Source organism: Cervus canadensis, chromosome 12 (genome assembly GCF_019320065.1).
Source record: "Cervus canadensis isolate Bull #8, Minnesota chromosome 12, ASM1932006v1, whole genome shotgun sequence".
In the NCBI taxonomy this organism is placed as follows: domain Eukaryota; kingdom Metazoa; phylum Chordata; class Mammalia; order Artiodactyla; family Cervidae; genus Cervus; species Cervus canadensis.
Genome location: NC_057397.1, coordinates 2,330,770 through 2,358,644, shown reverse-complemented (window position 1 = coordinate 2,358,644; position 27,875 = coordinate 2,330,770). Strand labels below are relative to the sequence as shown.

At 41.3% G+C, this 27,875-nt stretch overlaps 1 protein-coding gene across 4 annotated transcripts; it reads left to right on the top strand.

Moving 5' to 3' along the window:
• TMEM71 (transmembrane protein 71) lies at nt 1-27,875 on the top strand. Of its 4 annotated transcripts, none has more exons than XM_043484070.1 (10): nt 1-185; nt 1,673-1,754; nt 3,202-3,259; nt 5,736-5,948; nt 7,578-7,750; nt 14,526-14,711; nt 19,161-19,236; nt 23,165-23,226; nt 23,340-23,400; nt 26,823-27,875. In XM_043484070.1, exons 2-10 carry the CDS (start codon nt 1,709-1,711, stop codon nt 26,836-26,838), a joined length of 891 nt encoding a protein of 296 aa, XP_043340005.1. In that variant the 5' UTR covers nt 1-185; nt 1,673-1,708; the 3' UTR covers nt 26,839-27,875. The 4 variants fall into 4 exon arrangements, with proteins under 4 accessions (XP_043340005.1, XP_043340008.1, XP_043340004.1 ...); XM_043484073.1 differs by having other exon boundaries at nt 1-270; nt 5,766-5,948; XM_043484069.1 differs by having other exon boundaries at nt 1-270.

The window sequence follows — 27,875 nt, the reverse complement described above, 5'->3', positions numbered from 1 at the left end:
GAGCAGTTGTAGGCTGCTTTCCAGAGAACTACATGCTCTTCTATTCTCGGAAACAGCCAAAAGAACAAGTGGCTGCTGAAGACAAAAGTTCTCTGCAAAAGCCTGCACAGGGCGATGTGTGCAGCTATCTGTTAGGAGGAGGGAAAGACGGGTTTCCCTTTGTGAAAAGACTTCTGCACCTGTTGGTACGCTCTCATTATTTTCAGCTGAAGACCTGCTAAGTCCTGGATCTCTCTGCTGACTCTCAACCGCAGAAAGCGTCATATTTCAGTAACTATTTTGTTATTTATCAATTGGAAGAAGAGGCTGGGAACTTTCTTTGGAAGGAAGACAGACACATTTTCAGGACAGATGAGTTGCTTTCATGGAACTGATAGATAGGGTCTGTTTTCTTGAAAAGTTTTAGAGCTGCACCGGAAGTCTTTCTCAGTGTTACTAATATTTGATTAACTGTTAGTTAACTGTAGCCTGTTGTATTTCAATTAATAAGATGTAGCAGTAAGACCTTACTTTCTGCTGTGCAACTTGTTGGCTTAAAATTAAACTTGATGATTGGGGGAAATTAACATAGGGTAATTTGGGTTGGACAAAAATGGAAAGGACTACTGACATACTATTGTACAGTATTGTAGAGCAAACAGTATTATTTTATATTCCAAACCATTGAAATCTATGCATATGCTTTGATTTAGAGATCTTTCAAGGAATGCCAGAAAGTTCTCCTGATTTCTCTTAAGGTCCCTGTAAGGCAGGATCTATATTGTCTGGCAGGTTTTGTGTCTAGTTTATTGAAAGAATCAATTTGAATCTATAGAATTATTTGGGTTTGTTTTAATTGTGTGACAGCTACAGAAACAATCTTAGTTATCACATTTGAAAAAATGTGGATAGAGGTGATGAATCAGAGAAGAATTCTGTCTTACCTTACTATGCTGCTAGAATAAAAATGTATACAAAATTGAAAGATCAGTGGAAAGCAGATCCATGCAATGAGTGATAAGTGATGGAAGTTTACATAATATACACAACTTGTATATGTGTTTAATTTGTAACTGAGAAAGTAAATTATATGTTCATAAAAGGTGAGTTTTGAAATCTGCCCAGCAATATACTATTTTTAGTGCAATGCTTCTCATGCTACTTGGAAATGTCCAGACTGATAGTAACGATAAAGACCCCCAGCCCTGTCTGTAACTACCTGTCAGTGGTTTGAGGTGTTAAGCAAAAGACAGTCCCCACTCTTCTAGCATTGTTTGAACTTGATAATGAGGTTGAAGTGTGTTGGATGATAAACATACGAATACATCTATTTAGAGAATTCTAAAACCAATCTTTTTTTTTTCCGGATTTCTTGACCAAATAATTAATTTTCATTATTTTATTTTGAATACAAGTCAACCTTTGTAAGTTTTGCTTTCCCAAATGAAATGTTATCCTTATTTACAGAAAAAGATTATTTAGAGGCACTGAGTGAGACAATGGAAAATGAAATATAAAATCATCGAGGCAGACACAAGCTCAGTGGTCCTTCAACTCTGCCTTCAGCCCCATTTATCTCTGTATTCTTTCAGTAAACAAATCTGACTGGTGCCATGAGTAGATGCCATCTGTTTTGGCATCATCTTTCTATTTTTACTACATAATCCACCTTTTCTTTTAATGTCTTCTGCAGAAAATCTGTGAAGTTTGAACAAGCAGCCATCCCAAGATGTACCAAATATCTCAACTGATGTCAACACCAGTAGCAAGTAAATGTAAGAGAACTGCTCTACGCAATTATCTTTTGAATGATTAGACTCCTTTTAGCAATCTCCCTGCTTTGATTTTGCTGATACACATACCATTAACCATCTGTCAGTAGCTTGTGCTTCTTAAATGCCAGCATTCACTTTGGCAATGATTTTGACTTCATTTCTTTCCTTGAGAGAAATGTGGTATTTTTCCTTTTAGTAGGAAAAAAAAAATCACTTTTTTTTAGATGCCTGTGCATAAACGTGAAAGAAGATTGTTTATCAGCTACCATTAAGATGCAAAATGGTTTGTCTATTAAAAAAAAAATACTGAATGATTTTGATAGCTACTTACAGAAAATATGGGCGTTGTTAAAACGGTAGTGGTTTCAAATTTCTTCCTTCCTCTTGTCGTTTGTTTTTTTCCCCAAACCCTGCTTCTAACCCTCCCTCACACACCTACAGTTTTCTCCTTCAAATCAGCCAACTCAATCTGAAAGTCTAAGCTCCTTTCTTTGTCTTAGATATTAATTATCAGTAATGGAACCGAGTTTCACTGAGGCTGTCTGTTACAAGTATTCACACCATTTCTATACAATATAAAATGCTGCAATAGCATTTAGAATATTAATCAACTGCAGCTTTTCCCAACTGAAATCTGTTGCCAGCCTTTTAGTTAAACCGGGATGAATGAATGCACAATCTTTTTTAAAAATTAAGAATATTCACAGGTGTCATACATTGGAAAATCATTTATAGAAAACAGACATTTTTTTCCTCCAACAGTGTCTTCTGCTCATTATTTTGTAACAGAAGTGCCTTCAGATGCACTAATGAGAGAGAATCTAGACAGATGATTGAATTCCTCAAATGACTGAGTAAGCTAAACTAACCAGCACGTTGGGTAATTGATTTGGGTTTTCAACAGCTTCCCACAAGACGTTTTCTTCCTCCTTTTCATGAGTCAGTTTGATGCTAATGGTTTATTACTTTTGTTGTTGTTCAGTTAATAAGTCATGTCTAACTCTGCAGCCTCATGGATTGTAGCCCCCCTCCCCGGCTCCTCTGTCCCTGAGATTTTCCAGGCAAGAATACTGGAGTGGGTTGCCATTTCCTTCTCCAGGGGATCTTCGCAACCCAGGGACTGAACCTGGAGTTTCCTGCCTTGGCAGGTGGATTCTTTACCGCTGAGTCACCAGGGAAGCCTGGTTTATTATTGCCTCGTCCAGACTAAGGAGTCTCTCAAAGAGTGTTGAAGGAGAGATGAGACAGAATATGGAAACCCCTGAATGAGCTCTTGCTCCCGTAGAGTCCTGAGAACGAGTTATGTTAGTCATGAGTCACTGGAGGGTTGCTCCTGTTGAAATCTGCCGAGGCTGGGACAGCAGCTGGTCACACCCTCCACTGTGTGCAATCATGCATGTTGATACAGTGTGATAAATTTGTATTTCTCTCTCATTTGCTTATGCAGATTCTTCCCAGTCGGAGAAATATGCTGTAGAGCCATCTTCCCAATGCATTCTCCCAAGGTATTCCGGGGGACTTTTCTCATGAAGCATCAGTCAGATTTTTTTCTGTATGCATTATTTTGTTGTATTCTTGACTTGGTGATCCAGCAGCTAAGACTGCACCCCCAGTGCAGGGGGCCCAGGTTACATCCGTGGTAGGGGAACTAGATACCACATGCCACAACTGAAAGATCCTGCATACGGCAACTAAGACTTGGCACAGCCAAATAAATAAGTAAACAAATAAATACTTAAAATACTGGAAATTCCCTCTCAGTCTAGTGGTTAGGACACTGTGCTTTCACTGCCATGGCCTTGGGTTCAATCCCTGGTCAGGAAACTAAGATTCTACAAGCTGTGTGGTGAAACCACACAAAGTATATATATATATATATATATATATATATATATATATATATATATATATACTGGTTTTAGCTTTCATTCAATTTGTATATGGAAATATATTTCCAGTCTTACGCACATATGAACTGAAAACTTGCCTAACCTAATAATGGAGGTTGGAAGGGAGAGGAGTGTGTGGGCAAATGAGAATTGCTTTTGTTTGGTGCGTATCAAATACTGATGTATTGTTACTTTTTCTCTTAAATTGATATTCTCTTAAATATACTTTAAATAACCCTAACCCTAACAGCCTCATTTTATAAGAGCCATGAAAGTCTATACCAAAGCACAAGCCAGCCAAATCTCATGTTCCTCAAAGACATGCTGAATCTGCCATTATGTTCAAATTCTGCAAAGAAGTCTCTATCTTTTCCTTTCTTTTCTTTTCTCCCTCTCTATCTTTTATTTCTTACACAGGCATCAGTTGATGTTTCCTCTAGCATTTTGTGAATCATGACAGTGGTATAAAGGAATCATGCACTGATATTAGAACCTGCCCCCTTTTATAAATTCCGGGCCTCCTGCTACTATCAAATGAATCAGCCAGAGGAACAAGCAGCTCTTATGGAAAAAGCGCATGCTTTAGAATCAGACAGACCCAGATTCAAAATCTTAACTCTGACACTTAGTAGATATGTCAAATACCCAATATATTTGCCGTTCTCCATCTCTCTCTCTCTCTTTTTTTTTTTTTTTTTTTTGGTTGTTTTCTGCTGTACTATGAAGATACTAATTAACTTTTAGGGAGGGGTGTGAAAAGCAGATAAAGTATGAAGTAGGGGCCAGGCTTATAGTAAGTTTTCCATAAATTAACATCCATTTAAAATAGTGCTTTGCTAACTTTAGTGCATGTAACTGTGAGTAGTCTTTTTTCTTTGATGGCACCAGTTTATTTTTCTAAGTTTTTAAATTTTTTTATTGAAGTATAGTTGATTTACAATGTTGTGATAATTTCAGATGTACAAGCAAGTGATTGAGTTATATATAATCTGAATATATATATGTGTATATTCAGAATATATGTATATTGTTTTTCAGATTCTTTTCCCATAGAGGTTATTACAAAATATATTTTGCTCAGTGTATTACACAGTACAACCTTTTTGGTTATCTATCTTGTATATAACATGAATAAGCTCTAAACTTAAATTTTTTTTCAGAATTTCAGTAAAGGGTGAGGCATGAAGTTGCATTTCAACCATATAGACATGTGATTGTTTTTCAAACCTAAGGCAGGTACAGATGAGCGCGACCAAGTAGAGGACTTCCCTCAATAGCAGATCAGGGAAGGTAACTGTGTGATCATGTATGCAGCTGATCTGAGGGAAATTGGCAACCCCCCCAAAAAAAAACCAAAAACCTCTTTTAAAAAAAATATTTGTGTATTTATTTGGCTGCATCAGATCTTAGTCACAGCTGCCAGATCTTTCCTTGCAGTGGTCGGACTCTCTATTGCAGCACACAGGCTTAGTTGCATGTGGGATCTTAATTCCCCAACCAGGGATGGAGCCTATAACCCCTGCCTCACAAGGCAGATTTTTTTTTTCTTTTTTTGCAAAGCAGTCTTGACCACTGGACCACAGAGAAATCCCCCCAAAGATCTCTTTGACTGCATGTTCTCCTATAACTCATTAGTGTCTGGTGGCTGTGTGGTTGCAATTTCCCTATTACAGTGACAAGGGTAAGGATGTAGCAGTTGGAGGGCTCTTCAAAGAAAGGGTGAGGAGTGAAAGATGCTCTGAGCTTCCAGCATCCCAGGTAGGCTGTTTTGCAATTTCTTCCAGCCAAGAAAATGGACCATGTCAAGGACGGGGTGGAGGGGGCATCATATGGTGAAGAAACCAATTCGCCCTAAGTTTTCATCAAAGTGTTTAAAACAGAAAGAAGCACTAAACGTGCTGTAGTTCAGTAGTCTCACAGGTGAAGCGATGAAGCTCAGAGGATTAAGAGAGACACCGTCAGAATTGCAGAAGTAGTTGGTCATCAGGAAGGCAAAGAGGTGGTTTTCCTTCACAGTCACTACACGTGTGGTTTGTATGTGGCTGGATGAACCAGATGTAGACTGAAAGGGCTTATCTCATCCCCCCTGTAGCTCTGTCTGTGATTTCCTCAATGGTGACAGTCCCTTTGAGGGCCGCTCTGGAGATCCCCTGACAGGCTCCCCGTTCACCTGTCGACGAAGTCCCAGACTACTCACCAACGGCTACTACATCTGGACCGAAGACAGTTTTATCTGCGACGAAGCTGGCAACATAACCCTGAGCCCCTCCCAGACCAGGGTTCTCTACAAGGAGAACTTAGTCAGGTAAGTAGAGGAGGTTAGGTCAAAGGATCTGCATTCCAAACCATCTGTCAATTATTCATTCATTCGTTCATTGGTTCATTCAACATTGTTCATAAGCAGCCTATTTCTGCTCCAGATCATGGAAGTACATGGGCTCATAAGAAGCACGGGTGGCTGATACACGAAAACGAACAAAAGTAATGAACTGGGATGCCCCTGGTGGTCCAGTGGTTAAGACTCCCTGCTTCCATGGCAGGGGGTGCAGGCTTGATCTCTGGCCAGGGAACTAAGATCTTGCATACTGTAACATGTGATCAACTAGAGAGAAGGCCGAACAGCAATGACGACCCTGCACAACCAAAAATAAGTAAAGTAATTAAAAGAATGAACTAGTTTTTTTTTTTTTTTTAAGTAATGAAGCAATAGAAGTGCTGGGATAGAAGCCTGGATGGAGGGTAGCGGAGGGGAGAAGGAAGAGAGGCCCATTTTCTTTGGCAGGATAGATTAAAACCAGCTTCCTAGAGATGAGGATGGTTGATTCAAGGCTTAAGATAAGTAGGATGTAGGAAAGAGGACTTCCTGAGAGAGGGTACCGGCATGAAGGCCCAAGAGATCCTGATACAGTGTAAGGAATGGCAAGTCGTTTGGGAGAAATACAGCTTAGGGTGGAAAGACAGCTCTCCACGAGAAGAGATTAAACCCAGAAGCAGGGCTCAATGGAGGGGGTTACGTTTCAGCCTGAGGAATCCGGGCTTTATTCTGTAGATTGACAGGAGCCCTTGACAAACTGTCAGATTCATCCTTAGCAAGATAATACTGCTTATAAGGTAGAGGATGGATTGTTGGGTTGTTGGGAGCGGGGACATGTGGAGAACCAAAATCTTTTGGAAATGCAAACCCAATTAGGTCACCGCCATCTGTGCCCTTTATGTTAAATTCCAGCTCCTTCACGTAACAGTCAAGGTCATTCATTATTTTCCCTCTTTTTACCTTTCCTGCCTCAGTTCCTAGCATGACTCAATATGAGACTATTTGTTTGTTTACCTCAGAAAGCCTTCCTTATCTCCAAATTAGCAATACTTCTCCTGGTGCTCTCAAAGCAGCCCCAGTTGACACTGTCAGAACACATATGCGCACAGCACAGTCACCAGGGGCAGAAAAGATGGAGCCAGACTGCCTGGGTTTGCAGCCCAGCTATGTCAGCTACTAGCTGTATGACTTCAGACAAGTTATTTAACTTCTTTGTGCCTCAGTTTCCTGACCTGAGATATGGGGTAGCAGTAGCACCTACCTCACAGGGCTATTTCAAGGATAATGTGAATCACTAAGAAAGACACCAGACACAGGATGAGGTCGATCAAAGTGTTCAGCATGAGGTCAATGAAAGTGTTCGCTGTGTCTGCATTACTTTTGTCTTTCGACCCGAGGTTTTGTCTCTTATCTCAATATCCTTGACACTGATGCAAGCACTTGACACATATAGGAATTTAAGAAACTTCTCTGGAATTAATAGAGGAAAAAAATGCAATGAGCTTCAGGGACCTGGGCGATAGACACGTGCCCCGTGTGCCTGCTTTCACTGAATTCTATGCTTTGACCGTGAGTTGACTGCTATTTGTTATTCACCTTACTACTTTCTTTTCTCTCCAGAATATTTAGAAAGAAAAGGAGAATCCGCCGTTCTTTTTCTTCTCTCTTCAACCTCAGTGCCTCTGATTCCTGGCTGCATGAAAGCATCTTTGATGATGTTGACTCTTCCCCCAGTGAGGATGTCTGGTTGGAGGGGGTCAGGAGGTTGGAAACAAATCACTGCAAAGAAAATGGTGAGTTTGAACCTCTTTCTTCCATGGTAAGGTAGCATTTCCAAATGGGGAGTAGCAACCACATGGTTCTGGACCAATGCCAAATCCAGAGACAATGGTCGTTTTGATATAGAGGATGAGCCACTTTTTAAATATTCACTTTAAGTTCTCTCCACACTACTTATGTTATCCAAATGCATTTATCTCCATCTCATGCAAAATAGCTTAATTTAAATGTACACATTATTAAGCTGATAATACTTGGAACATATCTGCACGTCTCCAATCGATCTTTTTTTTTTTTTTTCCAATCGATCTTTTCTGTACAGGACATGGGTAGACAAAGGATACCAGGATCAGAATTCAAGTCCTAGTTTGGGCACACTGTGATAGTTACTTAACTTTGCTAAGTCTCAATTTCCTCATTTGTAAAACAAGATATACATACATACTATAACACATATACATACTCCTATTGAAATTTATGCTACATGTATAATTAAATATATATATATTATGTAGTACCCATTATATGATATTAATGTATCTAAAGATGTATGTGTAGATACATATCTACACATATATATATATATATAAAACTATAGTGATAGGAACTCAAAGCATATCTTTTTTCTGATGGTTATATATTTTTATTTAATCAAGAAAATATAATAAAATGGTTATATACACATACAAGTATTTTCAATACTAATTCACACCATACACAAAACCCAATTTGGGGTGGATATTAGACCTAGATGCAAAAACAGGGTCTATGAATCTTCTTGAAGAAAATTTAGAGGATTATCATCACAACCTTTACCAAGCAGATTTTTTTTGGCTAGGACCCAGAAAGCACTAATCAGAAAAGGGAAAAAGAAAAGTAAGATAAGCTTAAAATTATTTTCTGAAGACCCAGTTCAGAAAATGAATACAGACAAAAACCATTTTACACAGCATATTAAAGAGTGGTAATGAATGGAAGGAAAGTTATGACCAATCTAGACAGCATATTAAAAAGCAGAGGCGTTACTTTGCCAACAAAGGTCCGTCTAGTCAAGGCTATGGTTTTTCCAGTGGTCGTGTATGGATGTGAGAGTTGGACTGTGAAGAAAGCTGAGCGCTGAAAAAGTGATGCTTTTGAACTGTGGTGTTGGAGAAGACTCTTGAGGGTCCCTTGGACTGCACAGAGATCCAACCAGTCCATCCTAAAGGAAATCAGTCCTGGGTGTTCACTGGAAGGACTGATGCTGAAGCTGAAACTCCAGTACTTTGGCCACCTCGTGCGAAGAGTTGACTCGTTGGAAAAGACCCTGATGCTGGGAGGGATTGGGGGCAGGAGGAGAAGGGGACGACAGAGGATGAGATGGCTGGATGGCATCACCGACTTGATGGGCATGAGTTTGAGTAAACTCTGGGAGTTGGTGATGGACAGGAAGAACTGGCGTGCTACGATTCATGGGGTCGCAGAGAGTCGGACACGACTGAGCGACTGAACTGAACTGAACTGAATGAATTGAGGGAGTAGCTTTGACATATACACTCTATCTTGTGTGAAAAAATGGGAAAGGCTAGTAGGAAGCTGCTGCGTAACACAGGGAGCTCAGCTCGGTGCTCTGTGATGACCTAGATGGGGCCTGGGGGAGGTGAGAGGGAGGCTCAGAGGAAAGGAATACATGAACACACATAGCTGATTCGCGTGGCTGCACAGCAGTGGGAGCACGGAGACCGAGCCACGGGCAGTTCCATTACTCTCTTTTAATAAAAAACAGGCTAGGAGCGTTCCCCTACAAAAATATTTAGTGCAAATTAAATAAGGTCTCGTGTTCATTGTACTTGTTCTTACATTTACTTTTTCTTTAGGGCATTTAAATGAGTGATATAAAGTTTCCTTTAAAGTAAAAGACAAAGGTGAAACAATCCAAGAAAATATGAAATGGCTAGGAGTTAAGAAGGCTCTGGGAGGTGGCAAAAATCAGGTGAACTATCCATGGATGTTTAAAATTTGGGAATCGCCACGCTAAAGGCAGAGTTTCACATATTTGGAAATTCACATGTTGTTTTCTCACTGCTGCTTCTTCAAAATATAAGCAATCGGACCACAGCAGTGCTGCACGTGCATGAGGTATCTTGTTAAAACTCTCATGGTTTCCAAATCTCTTCTAAATATAACAAAATCAACTCCCCCCACCCCCAATCAGTAATTAGTCAATCCGGGTGCACATGGGGCTTTGAAAGCGCTCATCTCTGCTGTCAACTGTAATCAAATCTTCCCCAGACTTCTTGCTTTCCGGATTTACCCAAAGCCCCGTGACTTTTATCAGCAATTCCTTTTTCTCTGGAAACATCGACAAGTTAGAAGACTCGAGAGAAGAATTCAAAATTAAATTGTTTTGCCATTTTCTCTCTGGGCATGGATGCAATCAAAACTTACTTCCTCTGATTTTCTTTTCCTTCATTTTCCAGGCTAAAATGGGCTTTTTTGTGTTGTTGTTGTTGTTGCCTATTTTGTTTATCCTCAGCTCACCCCTTCCACAGCTGCATCCAGACACCTTTCCTCATTAGCTGCAATTCATTCTCTAGCTCTGGTGTCTCGTGGCTGCCCAGAACCAATGCTGCAATTTGGACTGCATCCTCAGAGTCCATGAGTCATATTGATAGAGGATCCAGGATCTAGACAGGGAGGATTCTTCAGGACTTCCAGCTCTATTTCTGCCAGTCCCAAGAAAGAAAAACATGATGACCTCAGAGAAGACCCCCATCTGAGGTTCACAGTTTTCTCTTGATCTAGTGCCTCCTCCATAAATGTCTTTGATGGCAACATCTGTACATGGCTTTGTGTTTCCCTCTATAGAAAATGATAATGCCTATTTTGTATGTAAGGATAGGGAACTTGCTTGGGAGAAATAGATTCATCCTTTTAAAACAGAAGCCAAAAAAAAAAAAAAAAATCAGAAGCCAACCACACAATTTAAATAAACCAAGAGAAACAGAATGAAATTAATATCTTCAAATATAATCCCAAAGAACTATTTATTGATATGTTCTCTGAATTATGCAGGGCTTCCCTCGTAACTCAGATGGTAAAGAATCTGCCTACAGTGCAGGAGACCCAGGTTTGATCTTTGGGTAGGGAAGATCCTCTGGAGAAAAAAACGGCAACCCACTCCAGTATTCTTGCCTGGAGAATCCCATGGACAGAGGAGCCTGCTGGACTACAATTCATAGGGTCCCACAGAATCAGAGGTGGCTGAGCAACTTTCACTTACTTACTGCATGATGATTCTTTCATTTATTATTTTTAACATGTTTTTCTATTTAATTTTTGCTGTGCTGGATCTTTGTTGCTGCACACGGGCTTTTCTCTAGTTGCAGCAAGCTGGAGGCTACTCTAGGGGCAGTTCGTGGGCTTCTCATTGTGGTGACTTCTCTTGTGTTGGGGCACGGGCTCTAGAGTATGAGGGCTTCAGTAGTTTCGGCATGTGTGCTCCATAGTTGCCGCTTCTGGACTCCAGAGCACAGTCTCAATTGTTGCGGCACACTGGCTTAGTTCCTCTGCAGAGTGTGGGATCTTCCTGGGTCAGGGATCGAGCCTGTGTCTCCTGCACTGACAGGTGGATTCTTCACCACTGAGCCCCCTAGGAAAGCCCCTTTCATTTATTATTAAGGTTAGAGGGGGAAAAAAATGTCAGTGAAGGGAAGTGTGAATTGGGGGAAAACTATGTCTTTTCAGAGATGAAAATTCCTTGATCATTTTTTGTTAAGACTCTTTTGTCTGTAAGAATTTTTTATCATTTTTTCTCCTTTTAATGCCATTTCTTCTTTTAGAATTTTCTTTTAGAAATTTCTGTGCAATATTTCCAGAATTCTACATGAGATACATTTTTATCTCATCTAACTCTCAGCGGCAAAGCCTAAGTTCAACAGAGCGGCTTTGGGCAACGGCACAGGAATATTTTTAGTGTTGTCACATCCTCATCACGTCTCCCCAGATCTTAGTTCAATGCCACTCTTGAATACATAATCAGCCACCAAAGGTACCAGTTCCTCCTCACTTCCATGTAAATATGACCACACAGCTTCCTCTCTTTTTTAAGAACAGCTTTATGGAGATATAGTTGAGATATATATATATGTAGACTTCCCTGGTGGCTCAGATGGTAAAGAATGCACTTGCAAAGTAGGAGACCTGGGTTTGATCTCTGGGTGGGGAAGATACCCTGGAGAAGGAAGTGGCAACCCATTCCAGTATTGTTGCCTGGAGAATCCCAAGGACTGAGGAGCCTAGAAGGCTGCAGTTCACGGGGTCACAAAGAGTCAGACAGGAGTGAGCGACTAACGCATGCCACACCACACACATTTTATACAACTCTACCAATTGGACATTTACATGAGGTTTTCAAGGTCAGTATTGGCTGTATATGATCTTTACTCAAGATATCAGAGCCTAACGTCCCTCCAACACTGCGAGATTCAGAGTGAGAATAATACAGTCCATGGGGTCACACAGAGTCGGACGTGACTCAGTGACTAAGCACAGCGCAGTTGACATACGCAAATGTACATGTTTAATATGGACACTGTGATGATGTGGGATATTTGCAAACCCCCTGTAATATCATCACCACAGTCAAGGAACAGACATCCAACACCTCCCAGAGTTTCTTTGTGTCCCTTTGTGGAGTTTTCTGTCTTTTGTAGAGTTTGTTTGTGGTTTTTGTGTGTGTGTGTGTGTGTGTGTGTGTGTGCTAAGAAAAAAAAATCTACCTTCTCAACACATTTTGAAGTACATAAAATACTACATTGATATCTATAGCCACATGTGTAGCCGAGCTCTAGAACTTATTCATCTAGCATCACTGACACCTTATATCTGTTGAACAATTCCCCTTAGCTCCCCCCCCCTCACCCCCAGCAGCCACCCTTTTATTCTCTGCTTCTCTGATTTTGACTATTTTAGATACCTCGTGTATGAGTGTAATCATGTGGTGTTTGTCTTTCTATGACTGGCTTATTTCACTTAGATGAACCTCCTAGTTCATCTGGGATGATGCAAATGGCAGGATTTTCTTTATCCGTTCACCTATTGATGAACACTTGGGTTCTTTCCGTGTCTTAGCCGTTGTGACTAGTGCTGCAGTAAACAAGGTCCTGGACCTCCTCTGCGGCCTGGGAATTACTGGGTACTCTGCATGGTTCACTTCCTACCATTTCCTTTTTCTGTGACAACCGGCAAAGATGCTTCTGCAGACTGCTTTATCAAGAGGCAGCAAGTTGTGGGCGGGAGGGTAGGAAGGAACCTGCAGGGTTGGCAGGAATTCCCATGTCCAAAAGCATCAGTTCACTGGTTCAGTAACCAGACCTGTCCTGTGTATTAAATATGGTTTCACAACATCCCTGGGCTTTATTCCTTTAGATACCAGTGGCACCCTATCCCTTCTCCCCTGCTGAAATTGTGACCATCCAAAATGACTCCAGACATTGTCAGATGTCCTCTGGAGAGAGAAATGACTTCTGGTTAAGAAACACTGCTATATGAGGACCCCCAAGAGTCTCTTGGAGCTCCACAGTCACTCCCAGCTTCCAGAACAGGGCTGGACTCTCTCCACCTCTCACTGCTGAGTGAGCTCCTCAACACACAAAGCACCTCACAGCACTCCCATCCTCCAAGTTGCCCACAGGATAAATCTGATAAAAGTGAGCATGACCCATGAGTCCCTTCATGATTTTGATCCCCGCTTAGCAATTCTAAGTAACTCAGCTGGTAAAGAATCAGCCTGAAATGCAAGAGACTTCAGTTCGATTCCCGGGTTGGGAAGATCCCCTGCAGAAGGGATAGGTTACCCACTCCAGTATTCTTGCCTGGAGAATCCCCATGGACCAAAGAGCCTGGCGGGCTACAGTCCATGGGGTCGCAAAGAGTCGGACATGACTGACTGAATGATTAAGCACAGCACTAGCCATCCAGCCAGATCCATCCTCCAGGACTGCCCACACTCAGGGGCTCCTGTCTGGCCAAATAGCAGAGCTCATTTTTCTGGGAGCCCGCCACATTCTGCCTGGGGGCTGATGTCTTTCTTTCTTCTTTCCCTTCTTTCTGCCCCTCCCCCCCTCCTCCCCCTCCCTCCTCCCCCTCCCTCCTCCCCCTCCCTCCTTCCCCCTTCCCCCTCCCCCCTCTCCCCTCCCCCTCTGTCTGTCTGTCTCTTCCTGGCCTTCACTCTTCCTTCTGTCTCTCTGGAAGTACTGCTCCTCGGCCTTCAGGTTTCCGCTCAAGCACTCAGACACTCCCTCCTGGGCTCCATCTGGACACCTTCTGCCGGGTTTCCACGCAGTGATGACCTCTTTGCTCCTAACTGTGGGCCAGTGTGCCTGTCCCTGCCCAGCCATGCTGGCTCACAGCACTGTCTACTCTGACTTCCGACTCCCAGCCTCCCGAACTGCATCGTGTACGCAGTTATACAATATTCTGCAGTGAACGATTCCATGGCTCTGCCTGCCCCAGGCCCATGAAGCTCTGGCCTTCCCCTCGACCTTGGCTCCCCTTCCCAAACGTCTCGGGCTTGGCGCCTTCTTGGGAGGCTGTCGCCTGTGGGCTGCCTCTGGCTCTCTCTCTGCTGTCATCTCCCCTTTGTCACTTTATGCTCCATGGAAATAGAGGTTAGGAAAAAATGTTTCTGCTCATTCATTTCCAATTCTCTGTGCTTCTTGAGACTATTGCTACAATCATTAGAGCCACAGAAATCACACACACACACACACACACATACACACACTCTGAACCCCTCTGCTCTTCCAGGAGGTGATTTTGACTGTTCTCTGACTGATGACTGGGAGTCACAGAAGCTGAACGCAGAGTCTGTGAAAGCCTCCTTTTCTGGCCCCGTTGCCTCTCGGAGACCCAGAGAAAACTCCTATGGCTCGTCTCCTCAGTCCCAGTGGACGGCTTCTGAACGTTTCCAGGAAGACACGTTGGATCATCCAAGTGAGTTTTTTTAAACCTTTGCTGCACCCACATAATTCCTCCTTTCAGGGCCCGGAAGTGATTAACGTCTCCTTAGGTGCTGGCATTAGCCTGCATCCAGGTGATGCATCCGCAGAGGAGGTGACTGGCCTGGAGGAGTCATCTTAGAGGTCCCAGAAGGACTGGATTTGCAGTGTTTTCTTTGTTTTTTAAGAACCCTGAAGACATTTGGCAAAATGCTAAACATGACTAAAGCTGAGTCGTGCGTACATAGGTGTCTGTGATCATCGTCTTCATATCTAGCTGTGTGTTTGATATATGCTTAGAAAGATGGTAACGATAACCCTATATGCAAAACAGAAAAAGAGACACAGAAATACAGAACAGACTTTTGAACTCTGTGGGAGAAGGTGAGGGTGGGATGTTTCAAAAGAACAGCATGTATACTATCTATGGTGAAACAGATCACCAGCCCAGGTGGGATGCATGAGACAAGTGCTCCGGCCTGGTGCACTGGGAAGACCCAGAGGAATCGGGTGGAGAGGGAGGTGGGAGGGGGGATCGGGATGGGGAATAAATGTAAATCTATGGCTGATTCATATCAATGTATGACAAAACCCACTGAAATGTTGTGAAGTAATTAGCCTCCAAATAATAAAAAAATTTAAAAAAAAAAAAAAAAGAAAATAAACAAGAGACAGAACATTCTTTCTTGCTATGCCCCTGACAACGAAAGTCAAAAGATATCAAGGCCTTGATGCTTGCTGTCAGTAGTAAATCTGAAATAAATTCAGCAAGCATCTTCCTTAATCTCTATGCTAATATTGGATGGACCAGGTTTGCACACAGTGTTGCCTCAAGGTGCTGTCTTGTCCCCAGCTTGCCAAGTTTCAAAGCCCGGCTCCCACTTCAGTTTACCCAACTCTCCAAAACGTCACCTTTTCATCTGTAAAGGGAGATAATCATAGTTCCTACCCTGTATCAATAAATGATTGAAATAATCCTCATCCAGCACTTAGCATCATGAGCCATGTATACGAAGTGCTCCAAACATGTGATGTTATGATTACCTAAGATGGAGGTTAAATGAAAAAATAATGTCTTCTCTTTCTTCACCTTCCTCAAATCCTGAATATTTATCTCACTGACCACTTCCACTCCCAAAGACCAACATGCCCTGCTTCATTTTCTTCCCAGTGCAGCTATTAGGTAGATGTTGAGGAACTTTTTTATTCCCTTTCCAGGAGTCAGGATGACCAGGCAGCAGTGTTTATTGTTTAGACAGTTTCCTGCTGACAGTTTCGTGTCCCACCTCCTCCAGGGAGTCACCCTGTTTTCTGGGGACGAGGTCTTCAATGACCCCTTTTTGTATTCCTCCAGGTCTCAGGACTCCCCTCTCTCTTGCCATTTCTTGTACTGTTCTTGAATGTTTACTTTCGTATCTCCCCCATCAGGCCGTCAGCCCTTTCAGGATGGTGGTGACCATACCTTAGGCATCTGCAGAGTCCCAACTGCCCATGTAGTGCCTGGCACAGAACAGGGCCTCCAAGAGAGTGGTGGACCAGTTAAATGAGCTGTCTCCATTTTACAGAATAGAATACTCAACTTCCGGTAGGCCAAGTCAGCCTTTGTACCAGTTCTTTGTTGTGTCTGGACTGTCTCCCACGGCTATATACCCGGAAGACCCCCGCTCTTCCTTCAAGGTCCTGTTCAGAGGAGGCCGCCTCTGTGGGGCCTTCTCTGCCCCCTGCTGGCGGTTGGAGGTAGCACTTGGCTTCCCGGAGATGCTGTAGCCCCCAGCACCGTGTATCTCTCTCAGCGCCATCTTCCTTTGCTTCACTTGGCTGTGAAGCCCTGAGTGGATGAGGTCTCCATTTGATGTCATTTTATCTCCTTCATGTAGGTTTTGAGTGTGCAGACTGTTTGAGGTACTGATCCATATGCTAAAGGTGTAAGTGTGCCTGGCATCATTTTATCAGTCAGGGTTTTTTGAGTTCCAGAGGAGGAGAACCCAACTCAAAATGGATTGATCAGTCATTGAATGTATTGGTTCATATTAATAAACATTCCAGGCAAAAATTCCAGGTCTCTGCCAGTCTCTTCAAGTCTCTTTTCCTCTGTCCACTTTACTTTTTGAAATGCTCTTTATTACTCCATGGTAGTTCTGCTGGCTCTGTGCCTGCAACTTCCCCCATTCAAAGTCAGCAGAAACAGACTCTAGACTTAGGAAAAGAGGGCTGGCTACCTTGGTTCTGGAAGGGTCCCAATTACATGACAAAACCTATCCCTTTGTCAGTAAGTATATGAAGATCCAGGGGCTTGCCAGGTGATGCTAGTGGTAAAAAGCCTGCCTGCCACTGCAGGAGATATAAGAGATGTGGATTCGATCCCTGGGTGGGGAAGATCCCCTGGAGGAGGGCATGGCAACCCACTCCAGTATTCTTGCCTGGAGAATCCCATGGACAGAGGAGCCTGGCGGGCCTATGGTCCAGAGGGCTGCAAAGAGCTGGACATGACAGAAGTGACAGCATACATGCGTGCATGTGAAGCTCCAAGTGGACTGGAGTGCATCAAAGGCTGGGAGGGAAATCAGTCTGTCCACTGGAACCATGCACTAGGAGGCAGGGAAAAGGGACTTCTCAAGGAAAATATGGGCACTGCTGCTGAAGAACAGCAAATAGATGCCAGCTGTTCTCAATAGTCTGATGGGGAAACAGAGAGAAAGAGAACAATAATTTTAATTCATTGTGGAAAATTTGTTGATGGAGACATGCATGAGGTATAATGGGATTTCAAAGACAGAGCAACTAAGGGCCGATGGGGAGGTGAAGACATCCAAGAAGACTTCCTGAAGGAGTTTACACTTGAGCTAAGCCAAAATTAATGCTAAGAGAATGGCTACTGATGGAGTGAATCAATGAACACCTTGTCCACAATCACAACGTATGTCTTTATAGAACATGAATTTAAACCCAGTCTTCCTTCAGTATTCAAGTCTAGGGATCTTTGCAGTTTGTCAACCTACACTTATTTCTGGGAGAAAATATGTTTCAAATTCCACATGAGATCAGAGGAGGCTAAGAATAGAAACACACTTTAGAAGGATGGTTGAGCATTCTATTGAACCCATAATAACTTATTTAAATCTCTGTATATATTAATATGAAATACTATATATGTGCAGTGATGTCATTCACAACTGCTATATTTTGCATTTGCCTATCTTCAGTGTCTTGCCCATATTATGGACTAAGTAGGTTCTTGTAAGCTGACTCAGTCTCAATTCAGAACGTAAATAGCAAAAATAAGTACATGCAGAGCTCGAAGTCCTTACAAGTTTTAAACAACTTGCAAAATTGGGCTTTTGAAGCATTTGGCAAAAACGAAGCTGAGATCTGTTCTATTTTCCTTTAGATCTTTACGTGGTCATCTTTAAAGCAGCTCTGATTCCTTTTAGGTGGTTAAAATAAGACTCAGAGTCACAATTGGTTTAACTCTTCCTTTTATAACTGCTGGATGATTTGCAGTCATTTCCACCATGGCTCAGTAGCACTGAAGTATTTTAAGATAGTGAAGAGTTTTGCAAGGACAAATAGTTCAGACTATTTATTCTCTTTTTTAGTCCTTTAGAGACTCCCACTATGCCAAGTTGCCATTCTCTTACCCACCCTATTTTGGATGAAACATGATGTTCTGGCTAGATGTGGTTTTTCAATCTTGGCTCTGGCAACACAGCTCCGTGACCTTGGATAAATTTCATCACTTGAAATTTGGTCTTCTCCTTTGCAGAACTGTGATCATGGTTCCTGCCTCCCAATCTGGTAGTATTGATGACATGAACTGATGTATGAAAGCTCTTTGTGAGTTATAAGGCACTCTATACATTTTAGACTTTAATATTATAATCATCATCCCAGTTAGATTTCTGACATTAGCATCAATTCTACAAAGCCTTTTGCCAACATTGAGGTAAAAGGCAAGCCCCAAACTGTCTATGTAGTGCAGTTGCTTATGTTTTAAGTGTTAGGTAGAAACTGATACTTTTCAGAAAATTTCTAATGAAAGGCCCTATAACAGCATTTGATAATTTGATCTTATTGCCGTGCCATGCCATGTCACTTCAGTGGTATCCAACTCTTTGTGACCTTGTGGACTGTAGCCCACCAGGCACCTCTGTCCATGGGATTCTCCAGGCAAGAATGCTGGAGTGGGTTGCCATGCCCTCCTCCAGGGGATCTTCCAGAACCAGGGCTCAAACCCCCATCTCCTACGGCTCCCACATTGTACGCAGATTGTTTTCCACCGAGGCATGGGGGAAGCTCTTAATCATGTTACTTAGGACAAATTATTTGAAAACCTTTTTTTTTTTTTTGGTGTATCAAAAAAATAGTTTTAGTATGATTTTGTTGTTCCAAGATTACTTAATCAACGATGATTTCTAATTCATTTATTTTTTATTTTTCCTGTTAGAAACCAGTTTGTTACGAGAGGTCTCCTTTCAAGCAATTCTGCTTGCTGCATGCTTAATCATTTCTGCCTGTGCAAGGTAATTTAGCTTTTTATGTTCGTGCAGTGGTGTTTCATAATTAATGAAGCTGTAATTGATTGATGATTTCCTTGCCTTATTCCACAAAGCATTTTAGGTAGCTCTGTGGTTAAGATTTGTCCATTTTTCTGTCCATTGGCTTTTTATCTACTACCTCCCTCCTCCCATTATCTCACAAAACACACCAAAGGCGGTGGATCTTGCTAGAAATTGGATTTGTACCATGCATTATCCTTTGTTTAAATCCTCAGTGACTCCCAGTTACAGATATAATCTAGGTAACCCTACATGGAGTTCAAGGGCATATGACATCCCCACTAGGGCACTTGGAGTTCCCACTGGGACTCCATCTTTCCCATTATATTTTCATAACCTCACATAAAATGTCTTCTCAGCGTCTCAGAGGACATAATGTGCTTGCCTGATTATAGGCATGTTTCTGTTCTACCCTCTGTCCAGCGTGTCCTTCCTATTCTTTTCTTACCCAAGTCTCCGGGGCAGTCATCAAGTCCCTTCTGTGCTAAGCCCACTTGTGCCTCAAGGCCTTTGCACTTGCAATTTATTCTGTCTACTACAGTCTCTTTTCCCTGGAGAAACAATAACATGTGCCTTTACTTCTTTCTGGTTGTCTGTTCAAATGTCACATCGGTCGAGAGCCCTTCCCTGACAACCATATAGAGACAGAATACCATTCTCTGTCACACACATCTCACTTGGCTTTTCTCCAGAGCATTTATCACCACCTGACCTATTCTATGTTCATGTGTTTAAAAGTGAATGATCTAGGTCTCCCTACAAGATTGTAAGTTCCTTGAGAACAGAGATATTGTGCTAGGACCTCCTCGATATTTGTTGAACAAATGAAACAGGAATGAATGATACATCCTGGGGTCTTGTGGTCCTTGTACACTGGTTAGTACATGCTGCTTGTCCTCAAGTCCTTCCTCTTGATGGTCAAGTACCTCACATCACTTGGGAGAGTTGTATTTTTAAATACGAAGTCCTGGATCCCATCCCTGGAGATACCAATTTAGGTCTAGTGAGAATCCGTACTTTAAAACAGCTTCCCAGATAATTATGAGGTTTGGAAAGTATTTTTAGATCATAATGGGACCAAAAGAACAAAAAGGGGTTGGGGGGAGTCCTGTAGTTAAAAATAAAGTTGCAGAATTCTGCATTATATATCCCAAGTTGGGGGAATCACAGAGTGCATTAGCATAATAAAGGCGCAGTGAAATAACATGGTGAAGAAACCTGTTCAGCTTTACTTAACTTAGCTTTTCCCAAACTTAGCTGACCATGGAGACTTTTCTTTATTTCACAGGACTATTAATGGATTGTTCCTCTTGGGTTAATTTATGTAGAAACTTCCCCCTTAAGAGGAGAACTTGACTCCCTTTGGAAACTTGATTCCAACAAGTAGTGTTTGGAAAGAGGAGGCAAAGGAAACTTGACAGTTGAGAAGCCTGACAAACACCACCTTGATATGAGAAGAGTGGCATTTCACCTCGAGGGTCTTCTAAACCCCAGTCTAAACATGGTGGTGGTGGTGGTCTAGTAGCTAAGTCAGGTCTGACTCTTCCAACCCCAGGGACTGTAGCCTGCCAGGCTCCACTATGCATGTAATTTTCCAGGCAAGAATTCTGGAGTGGGTTGCCATTCCCTTCTCCAGGGGATCTTCCCAACCCAGGTATCTAACCTGTGTCTCCTGCACTGCAGGTGAATTCTTTACCACTGAGCCACCAGGGAAGCCCAGTCACAAGAAAAACCCACATTGAGGGACACTCCACATTATCTGACCAGTACTCCTCAAAACTGTCAAAGTCATCAAAACTATGGAGAGTCTGAGAAATTGTCACAGCCCAAACTAAGGACACAAAATGACTAAATGTCATGTAATATCCTATGTAAGATGCTGGAAAGTGGATCAATTAGGGAAAAGCTGTAAAGTTCAAATGAAGTGTGGAGTTGAGTTATTAGTGAAGCACCAGTGTTGGTTCCTTATAATTATGACAAAGGCACCATCTAAGATGCTGATGACAGGGGAAGATGGATGAGGGATATTTGAGGACCCTCTGTATTACTTTTTGCAACTTCTCTGTATATCTAGTTATTCTAAAGTAAAAAGTTTAGTTTTTGATTTTAGTTTAGTGATTTTTTTTTTTTTTTCAAAAAAAGAACTCTTCCTATGGGCAAAGCATGGATGAACCTCAGAACTATTATGTAAGTGAAAGATGACAGACACAAGTATATAAATAAAAAATTCAAGAAAAGGCAAAACCAATCAGTTCCTATAGATGTGGGAATAGTGGTTAACTTGGGAGAGTAAAGTAGGAAGAATCAGTAAAGGAAAACTTATGGGGTGTTAAAAATATTTTATTTCTTGATTTGGGTGATGGCAAGTTTTTTACTTTTAAAATAACACTAAAACTCTTTATATGCTTTAATGTACATTTGTTAAAGCTCATTTTTTTTCAGCAATAAAGTCTTTTTTAATTAAGGTATATGCATTTTTTAAGATATAATGCTATTGAACACTTTATAGTGTAAACATAATTTTTATATGCACTGGGAAACCAAATATACACACAATTTGCTTTATTATGATATTCACTTTATTTCAGTGGTCTTTGAAACTGCAATATCTTCAAGGTACACCTGTACTGATTTTTTTTTAAGCAGGCAGTTAACTTGTCTGAATTCAAACTAACTATTTCTCTTGCATAGGCAGGTAGCAATTAAAAATCTCTGATGAGTTATTTTAACCTTACCTGAGTGCCTGAAATTTCCCCATATATGTTTTGGTAGCAGGTCAGCAGTTTTGGAGTTAGGAGATTTTGGCAGTTTATATGTAGAAACCTCAATTTTTTAAGTTTTTAAAATGCCTATAAAAAGATGTCTGAAAGGATATTTGTCACACTTTAATAATGAATGCTTCAGGGTGGCGGGATTTTTTTCATGATATTTTCCTTTTGCCTTTATATTTATTTGTAATCTCTTCCACTATTCGTATTTTGAGCACAAAGCTATAAAGATATTATTCTTTAAAAAGAAAAAAAAAATCCACTCTGTGATAAATCACCCATTAGATTGACAAAAACCTGAAAGTTTAACACCCTCTTTTGTCAAGGTTATGAAACCTTAAGCATACAAATTTTCTCCTTTGTTTTTTTCTAGAAGTTTCACACTTTTGTGGTTTACATTTCAGTCTATGACTCATTTTGAGTTGAATTTTATGTTAAGGTGTGATGTCTATGTGTAGTTTCATGCTTCTGCACATCTAAACAACTCGACAGCATTTGTTGAAAAGAGTCTCCTTTCTCTATTGCATTGCTTTTGCACTTCTGTTAAAACTCACTTAACTCGGGCTTCTCTGGTGGTTTGGTGGTGAAGAAGCCACCTGCCAATGCAGGAAACACAAGTGTCATCCCTGGTCCAAGAAGGTCCCAGATGCCTCGGAGCACCTAAGCCCCTGGGCCACAGCTACTGAGTCTGTGCTCTAGAGAGAGGGGATCGGAACTACTGAACCCATGTGCCGCAACTCCCGAAGCCCCCTGCACGCCAGAGCCCATGCTCCACAGCAAGAAGCCTACAGCGCTGAGACACCCACAAACCACGATGAAGAGCAGACCCCACCCGCCACAACTAGAGAAAAACCCACAGAGTAATGAAGACCCAACACAGCCAAAAATAGATAAACAAAAATTTTAAACATTAAAAAAAATCGCTTAACTTGTATCTATTTCTGGGCTTTCTATTCTTTTCCATTCAGCTGTATTTCTATCCTTTTGCCAACACTACACTGTTTCGATTATTGTCATTCTATAGTATATCCTAAATCCATTCATCTATAGTAAGGCTAAAAGAACATCTCATGTGTTGGAAATATACAATCAGTTGCTAAGCCTGAGCAATTCTGCTGTTTCAGGTGGTTTCTGGGAGGAATCATAGCCAGTGTCTTCTCGTGTTCCTTGGTGATAATCATTGCTTGTAAGTAACTATTTCCCACGTTACTGCTCTGATTCCCATATTTTATCTGGATTTAAAAATATTTTCTCAAAATTAAAAAAAATAATAAAAATATTTTCTCTTTCTCCTCCAAGATGTTGTCAAGTCATCCTTTTTCAGCCTTGCCAGCTATTTCAAAGCCACCAGCTGCACTTGGTAAGTATCTCTTGTGTTAGCATTGTTTGTACAAAGATAACCATAATCTGCCATCTGAGAAAGCTTTCTGCTGAGCAGTGAATGGCAATGACTACATGCAGGAAAGGTCCTAACTCTTTGTCCTGAAGAATAATTTCTGTTACCAACCTGTCTCCTAAATACTTATACCAAAATAGATAGAATTAATTTTTAAGGCAGCAAAACTTAGGAAATAACGTGACTTAAAAAAAATTTTTAATAGTCTTTGAAGGGATTTTATAGATTATATAGCACTGTACTTCATAAACACCTCACATTAAAAGGGCTTTATCTTAAACTTTCCTAAAGAACTGGCAAACTGTCCATGAAATGATCTGTTACAAACTGTGATTTCTCCACCATCTCTCACCGACTTAACGATGCCCCTGTATTCTGACTGCATAGTTCAGCATATTTCAAAGGGTTACTGGGGTCTGGGTGAGATGCTCACAGAATCTCAAACAGTCTGCAAAGCGCCCTCCCCTTGCAAGACGGATTGTCTTATTTACTTTCACCTCAATATGGCTCTCAGAGGCAAAGTCCCAGAGCTTGGAGGCTGAGGTCTGTAATTCAAATTAGTTTACTGGCCTTTGCTCTTGACACTCCGTTGCCCTATTTATGAAATCCTTGTATTTAACTCTGAAATCACAGCGGGGCTTAGCAAAGATTTATTTTGTTTTGGACTCCAGCCAATATTGATTTACTGACACCCTGAGCAATGTTTTCCTTCATTTCCTGGCATTCCAGGTTTCTAGGGACAAGCGTTGGTAGAGCTAAGTTTTATCTAACCTGATAGGTAGAAAATTGGATCCTGAGGTCACCAGAGAAACCCTTATTCTTTAGTCCTTATAAATTAATGTTGTTGTTGTTCATTCACTAAGAGTTGTGTCTGACTCTTTGCGATCCCCTGGACTGAAGCCTGCAGGCCTGCTCTGTCCTCCACTATCTCCCAGAGTTGGCTCAAGTTCATTAAATTAGTGACGTTTGTTTGAAATCCTCCTAAGAGGGACTTACCTGGCGGTCCAGTTGGGGAATTAAGATCCCACATGCCACATGGCATGGGCAAAAATGTTTTAAAAGTAAAATAAAGTAAAACCTTCCTGAGATACCCAATTTTCTCCCTCTAGCTGTGGGGCTGCACGCAGGCCTATCTCACACGAGGTTAACTGTAGATGAGCATGGGTGCTCAGCTTTTGGTGCAAGCTGGACTGGACTAACATATAATGTCTGAACAAAAGATTCAACGGCAGAGTTGTTTTGTAACCCAGCTCACAGAGATGTCAGTTGGTGTACATTGTATAAATCCATTTCTTTGGGTTTCAAGATGAATATGTACAATTAATCAGAACAAGTATCATCTTGTTAGAAAGCTCTGTAATGAGGGCAGAGTTTCTCAAAGCACAGCATTGGGGACATCTGCTCTAGAATCAACTGGGTAGTTCATTTGAAACCAGCTGTATGGATTCCAATTCCAGACTTCCAAATCCAAATTTGTGGGGGAGGGGCTCTTTATTTTTAATTACCTCTTCAGATAATCCTTTGCACATTAACTAAGAAAGTCTTGGAAAGATGGTTTGTAAGAACCTTTATGCCTTGATTTCTAAAGTGGCCTTGCTTAACCTAACGTTATCTTCATTTAGAACTCACAATGTATTCTGTTTTGGGTGTCCAGTAATGCTCAGCAGACGTTTATGAAGCCTCTGCCAGGGGTCAGACACCGTTGTTAAGTGCCAGGGTTACGATGCCAACGCCTCAAGATTTGAGTCTAATTAGAAGGACTTGTGAAGGGCAAGGTGAAGTTGTGTTTTTAAGGCAACAAGTGCAAGTACAGAGTTAGCACAGAGGCTATGGGACCATCAGGGTAGATGTTTGGCCAGACCAGGAGAGATGACGAGGGTGGGCAGGGAAGGCTGGTTGGATCAGCCAGTGTCTGAGCTGCAGGGGTTTTGTCATCTGTTGCTTTAAGGGCATCTCCCACTGTTCTGTGCTCCTCCTAAAAGAAATTATATCAAGGCCAGAATGATATTTCCATTTTAAACACTCTCATCTGTGTCTCATTTATGGAACAAGATCACTTCTTTGATTACTTGTATACATACTTCAACTTGTTTTTCTCTCATTCCCTCTGGTTTTTTTTAAACCTGTTTCCCACCCTTCTGACCTGATATACACACACTCTTGCAGTTAAGATCTGAAAACAAGGACTATTGACTTCATTTCTGTATCTGATGCCTTGAAAAGAGTAGGTACTGTACTCCATAAATATTCATTGAATATATTTGCTGCATCATTTCTTAAAGTACTTCCTTTAGAGCCAAGAGTTCTGAGCCTGTACATTAAAGATTTTGCAACCCTCTTCCTCACATATAAACATATCCAGAAACCAATAAGCCAAAGACATGATTATTAGCATCAGGAGTCAAGAGTGACTCATAAGTCTCCTCCAAGAACCAAGGATGAGAATCTAAGGGAGCTGAGGACAAGCACTGTATTTGGTTCAACATTGTGGAGCAGCCCTTCCGTACCTGTCCTGCACCGCACATAGATAGATAGCATGCTTGTTTTTTTAACATTTTATACTTCTCAAGTCACATCTCTTTTCATAACATCATGCAGTTCTTACTCAACTGCCTTCCTGGTTAAATTTAAAGTCTTCGAGTTTGGGGACTGTCTGTACTGCTCACCTTTGGCTCAAAGGCCCCTTTCCAATGATGGTCATCAGAGGTACCCCATGTCGCCAATAACAAGTTAGCATCAGAAGGGTCCATTCTGCATTTATGATGTCATAGTAGCAAAATGGGTAACATCTCTTTTTCTACTTTCCCATGCAGGAATGGATGTTTATATAGTTGGTGAATAGTGAATCAATTTTGTTGTTGTTGTTTAGCTGCGACCTCATAGATTACGGCTCATCAGCCTCCTGAGCTCATCAGGTTCATCAATTCTCCAGGCAAGAATACTGGAGTGGATTGCCATTTCCTACTCCAGGGGATCTTCCCCACCCAGGGATAGAACCCACATCTCCTGCATTAGCAGGGGGATTCTTTACCACTGATCTACCTGGGAGCCTCAAATCATGGGGAAAACTCACCCGTTACCCAGTATGGAATTCTATTCTAGAAGGGGTGGGGAGAAAAGGACAATATAAAATAGTAGTTAGCTAAGTACCAAGCTGGGTTTAGGGACCAAAAGCTCTGTAGCCTGTTCCAGAAAAGAGAGAGAACTAGTAGGTAGGAAAGACCTGGGGCTCCACTGTCCTAGTTCTGATTATTTAAGGTAGTTGTGTTTGTGTGTGTGTGTGTGTGTGTGTGTGTGTGTGTGTGCCATGAAGTAATTCAAGTAGATACTGCATTTCCTGTGTACGTGGATAAATGATGAATTTCTTTTCTCCTTTCTCTGATCAGGTTTGCCAAAATCTGACAACCGTTCATGAGTGCCTCTGATGAATGTCTTCAATCTGAATATACAGAAACTGTCTGATTTGTAGTCTGCTTGGAATCAACAACTGGAGAGAGTGAACAACTGGATAATTGAGTGGAAAAAAAGATTTTAATTTGGTTATGTCAGTTTTTTAAAAAAATCTCAGTTTTGCCCTCACAATGATAGTAGTATGCTCATGAAAATAATATTAATTTGCCTTTCCTTTGCAAACACTAACAGTTGGAAGGGAAAGGACTGGGAAATGAGACAGAGAACAAACCTCCTGGATGAATGGTCACCTATTATACCTTAGACCTTGAGGCAATGGTTCTCAAACGTTAGTTTCGTTAGAGAATTCTATGAGGAGCTTATAACAATGCGGGTTCCTGGGCCTGCCTGTCTATACCTACCCTTTGATGAACTGCTGCAGTTGAACAAAGAAAGGGAACTTACATAATCACCAACTTGAAAGTAAATAAATGTGGTCTGTACATAAAATACAATGTAGAAAAAGTTTGCAGTTCTCCCCAAGGAAATGGTGTAATTGCAGGTGGTGACAGTAGATAATGGTTGATGGAAAATGGGCAGGAGAGAGCCATTTTTTAGAAAGTTCTTCTTTTGAACCAATTTCTTTACCAAGTTTTCAATCATCTTGGGACTCATGACTACTTTTCACTCAAATTGAAATTCAAGCAAAGATACAATAACAAAAAAATCCTTTAGGGGCAAAATAAAGGCAAAGCACCGCAGTGCTTTAAAATGTGTAAAAAAAGGTATGGTTACACATGCATTATAGGAGATGCTCCCTCTCCATCCCTCTTACTTCATATATACTCCCAAAGCAAACGTGGCCTGCAATTCAAATTTACTTTGTATGGTATTCTTTAACTAGAAATTTGTATGGAGAAAATTGTCTGTGTTTAAAATGGTAAGGTCAAAATATCACTTTTCTATTGATTGTACTTAGGGCATTTTTTTGTTGAAAAGGTATTATACTAATAAATAAAAGGAGTCATCACTGACTTGGTTTGATCAAA

What these genes read in the sequence shown, in the direction of transcription:
- TMEM71 (XM_043484070.1), top strand. Translation starts at nt 1,709, where the DNA reads ATGTACCAAATATCTCAACTGATGTCAACACCAGTAGCAAGTAAAT. An exon ending in TACAAGGAGAACTTAGTCAG is followed by an intron (nt 5,949 to 7,577) that starts GTAAGTAGAGGA and finishes TTTTCTCTCCAG; the next exon opens with AATATTTAGAAAGAAAAGGA. An exon ending in AAATCACTGCAAAGAAAATG is followed by an intron (nt 7,751 to 14,525) that starts GTGAGTTTGAAC and finishes CTGCTCTTCCAG; the next exon opens with GAGGTGATTTTGACTGTTCT.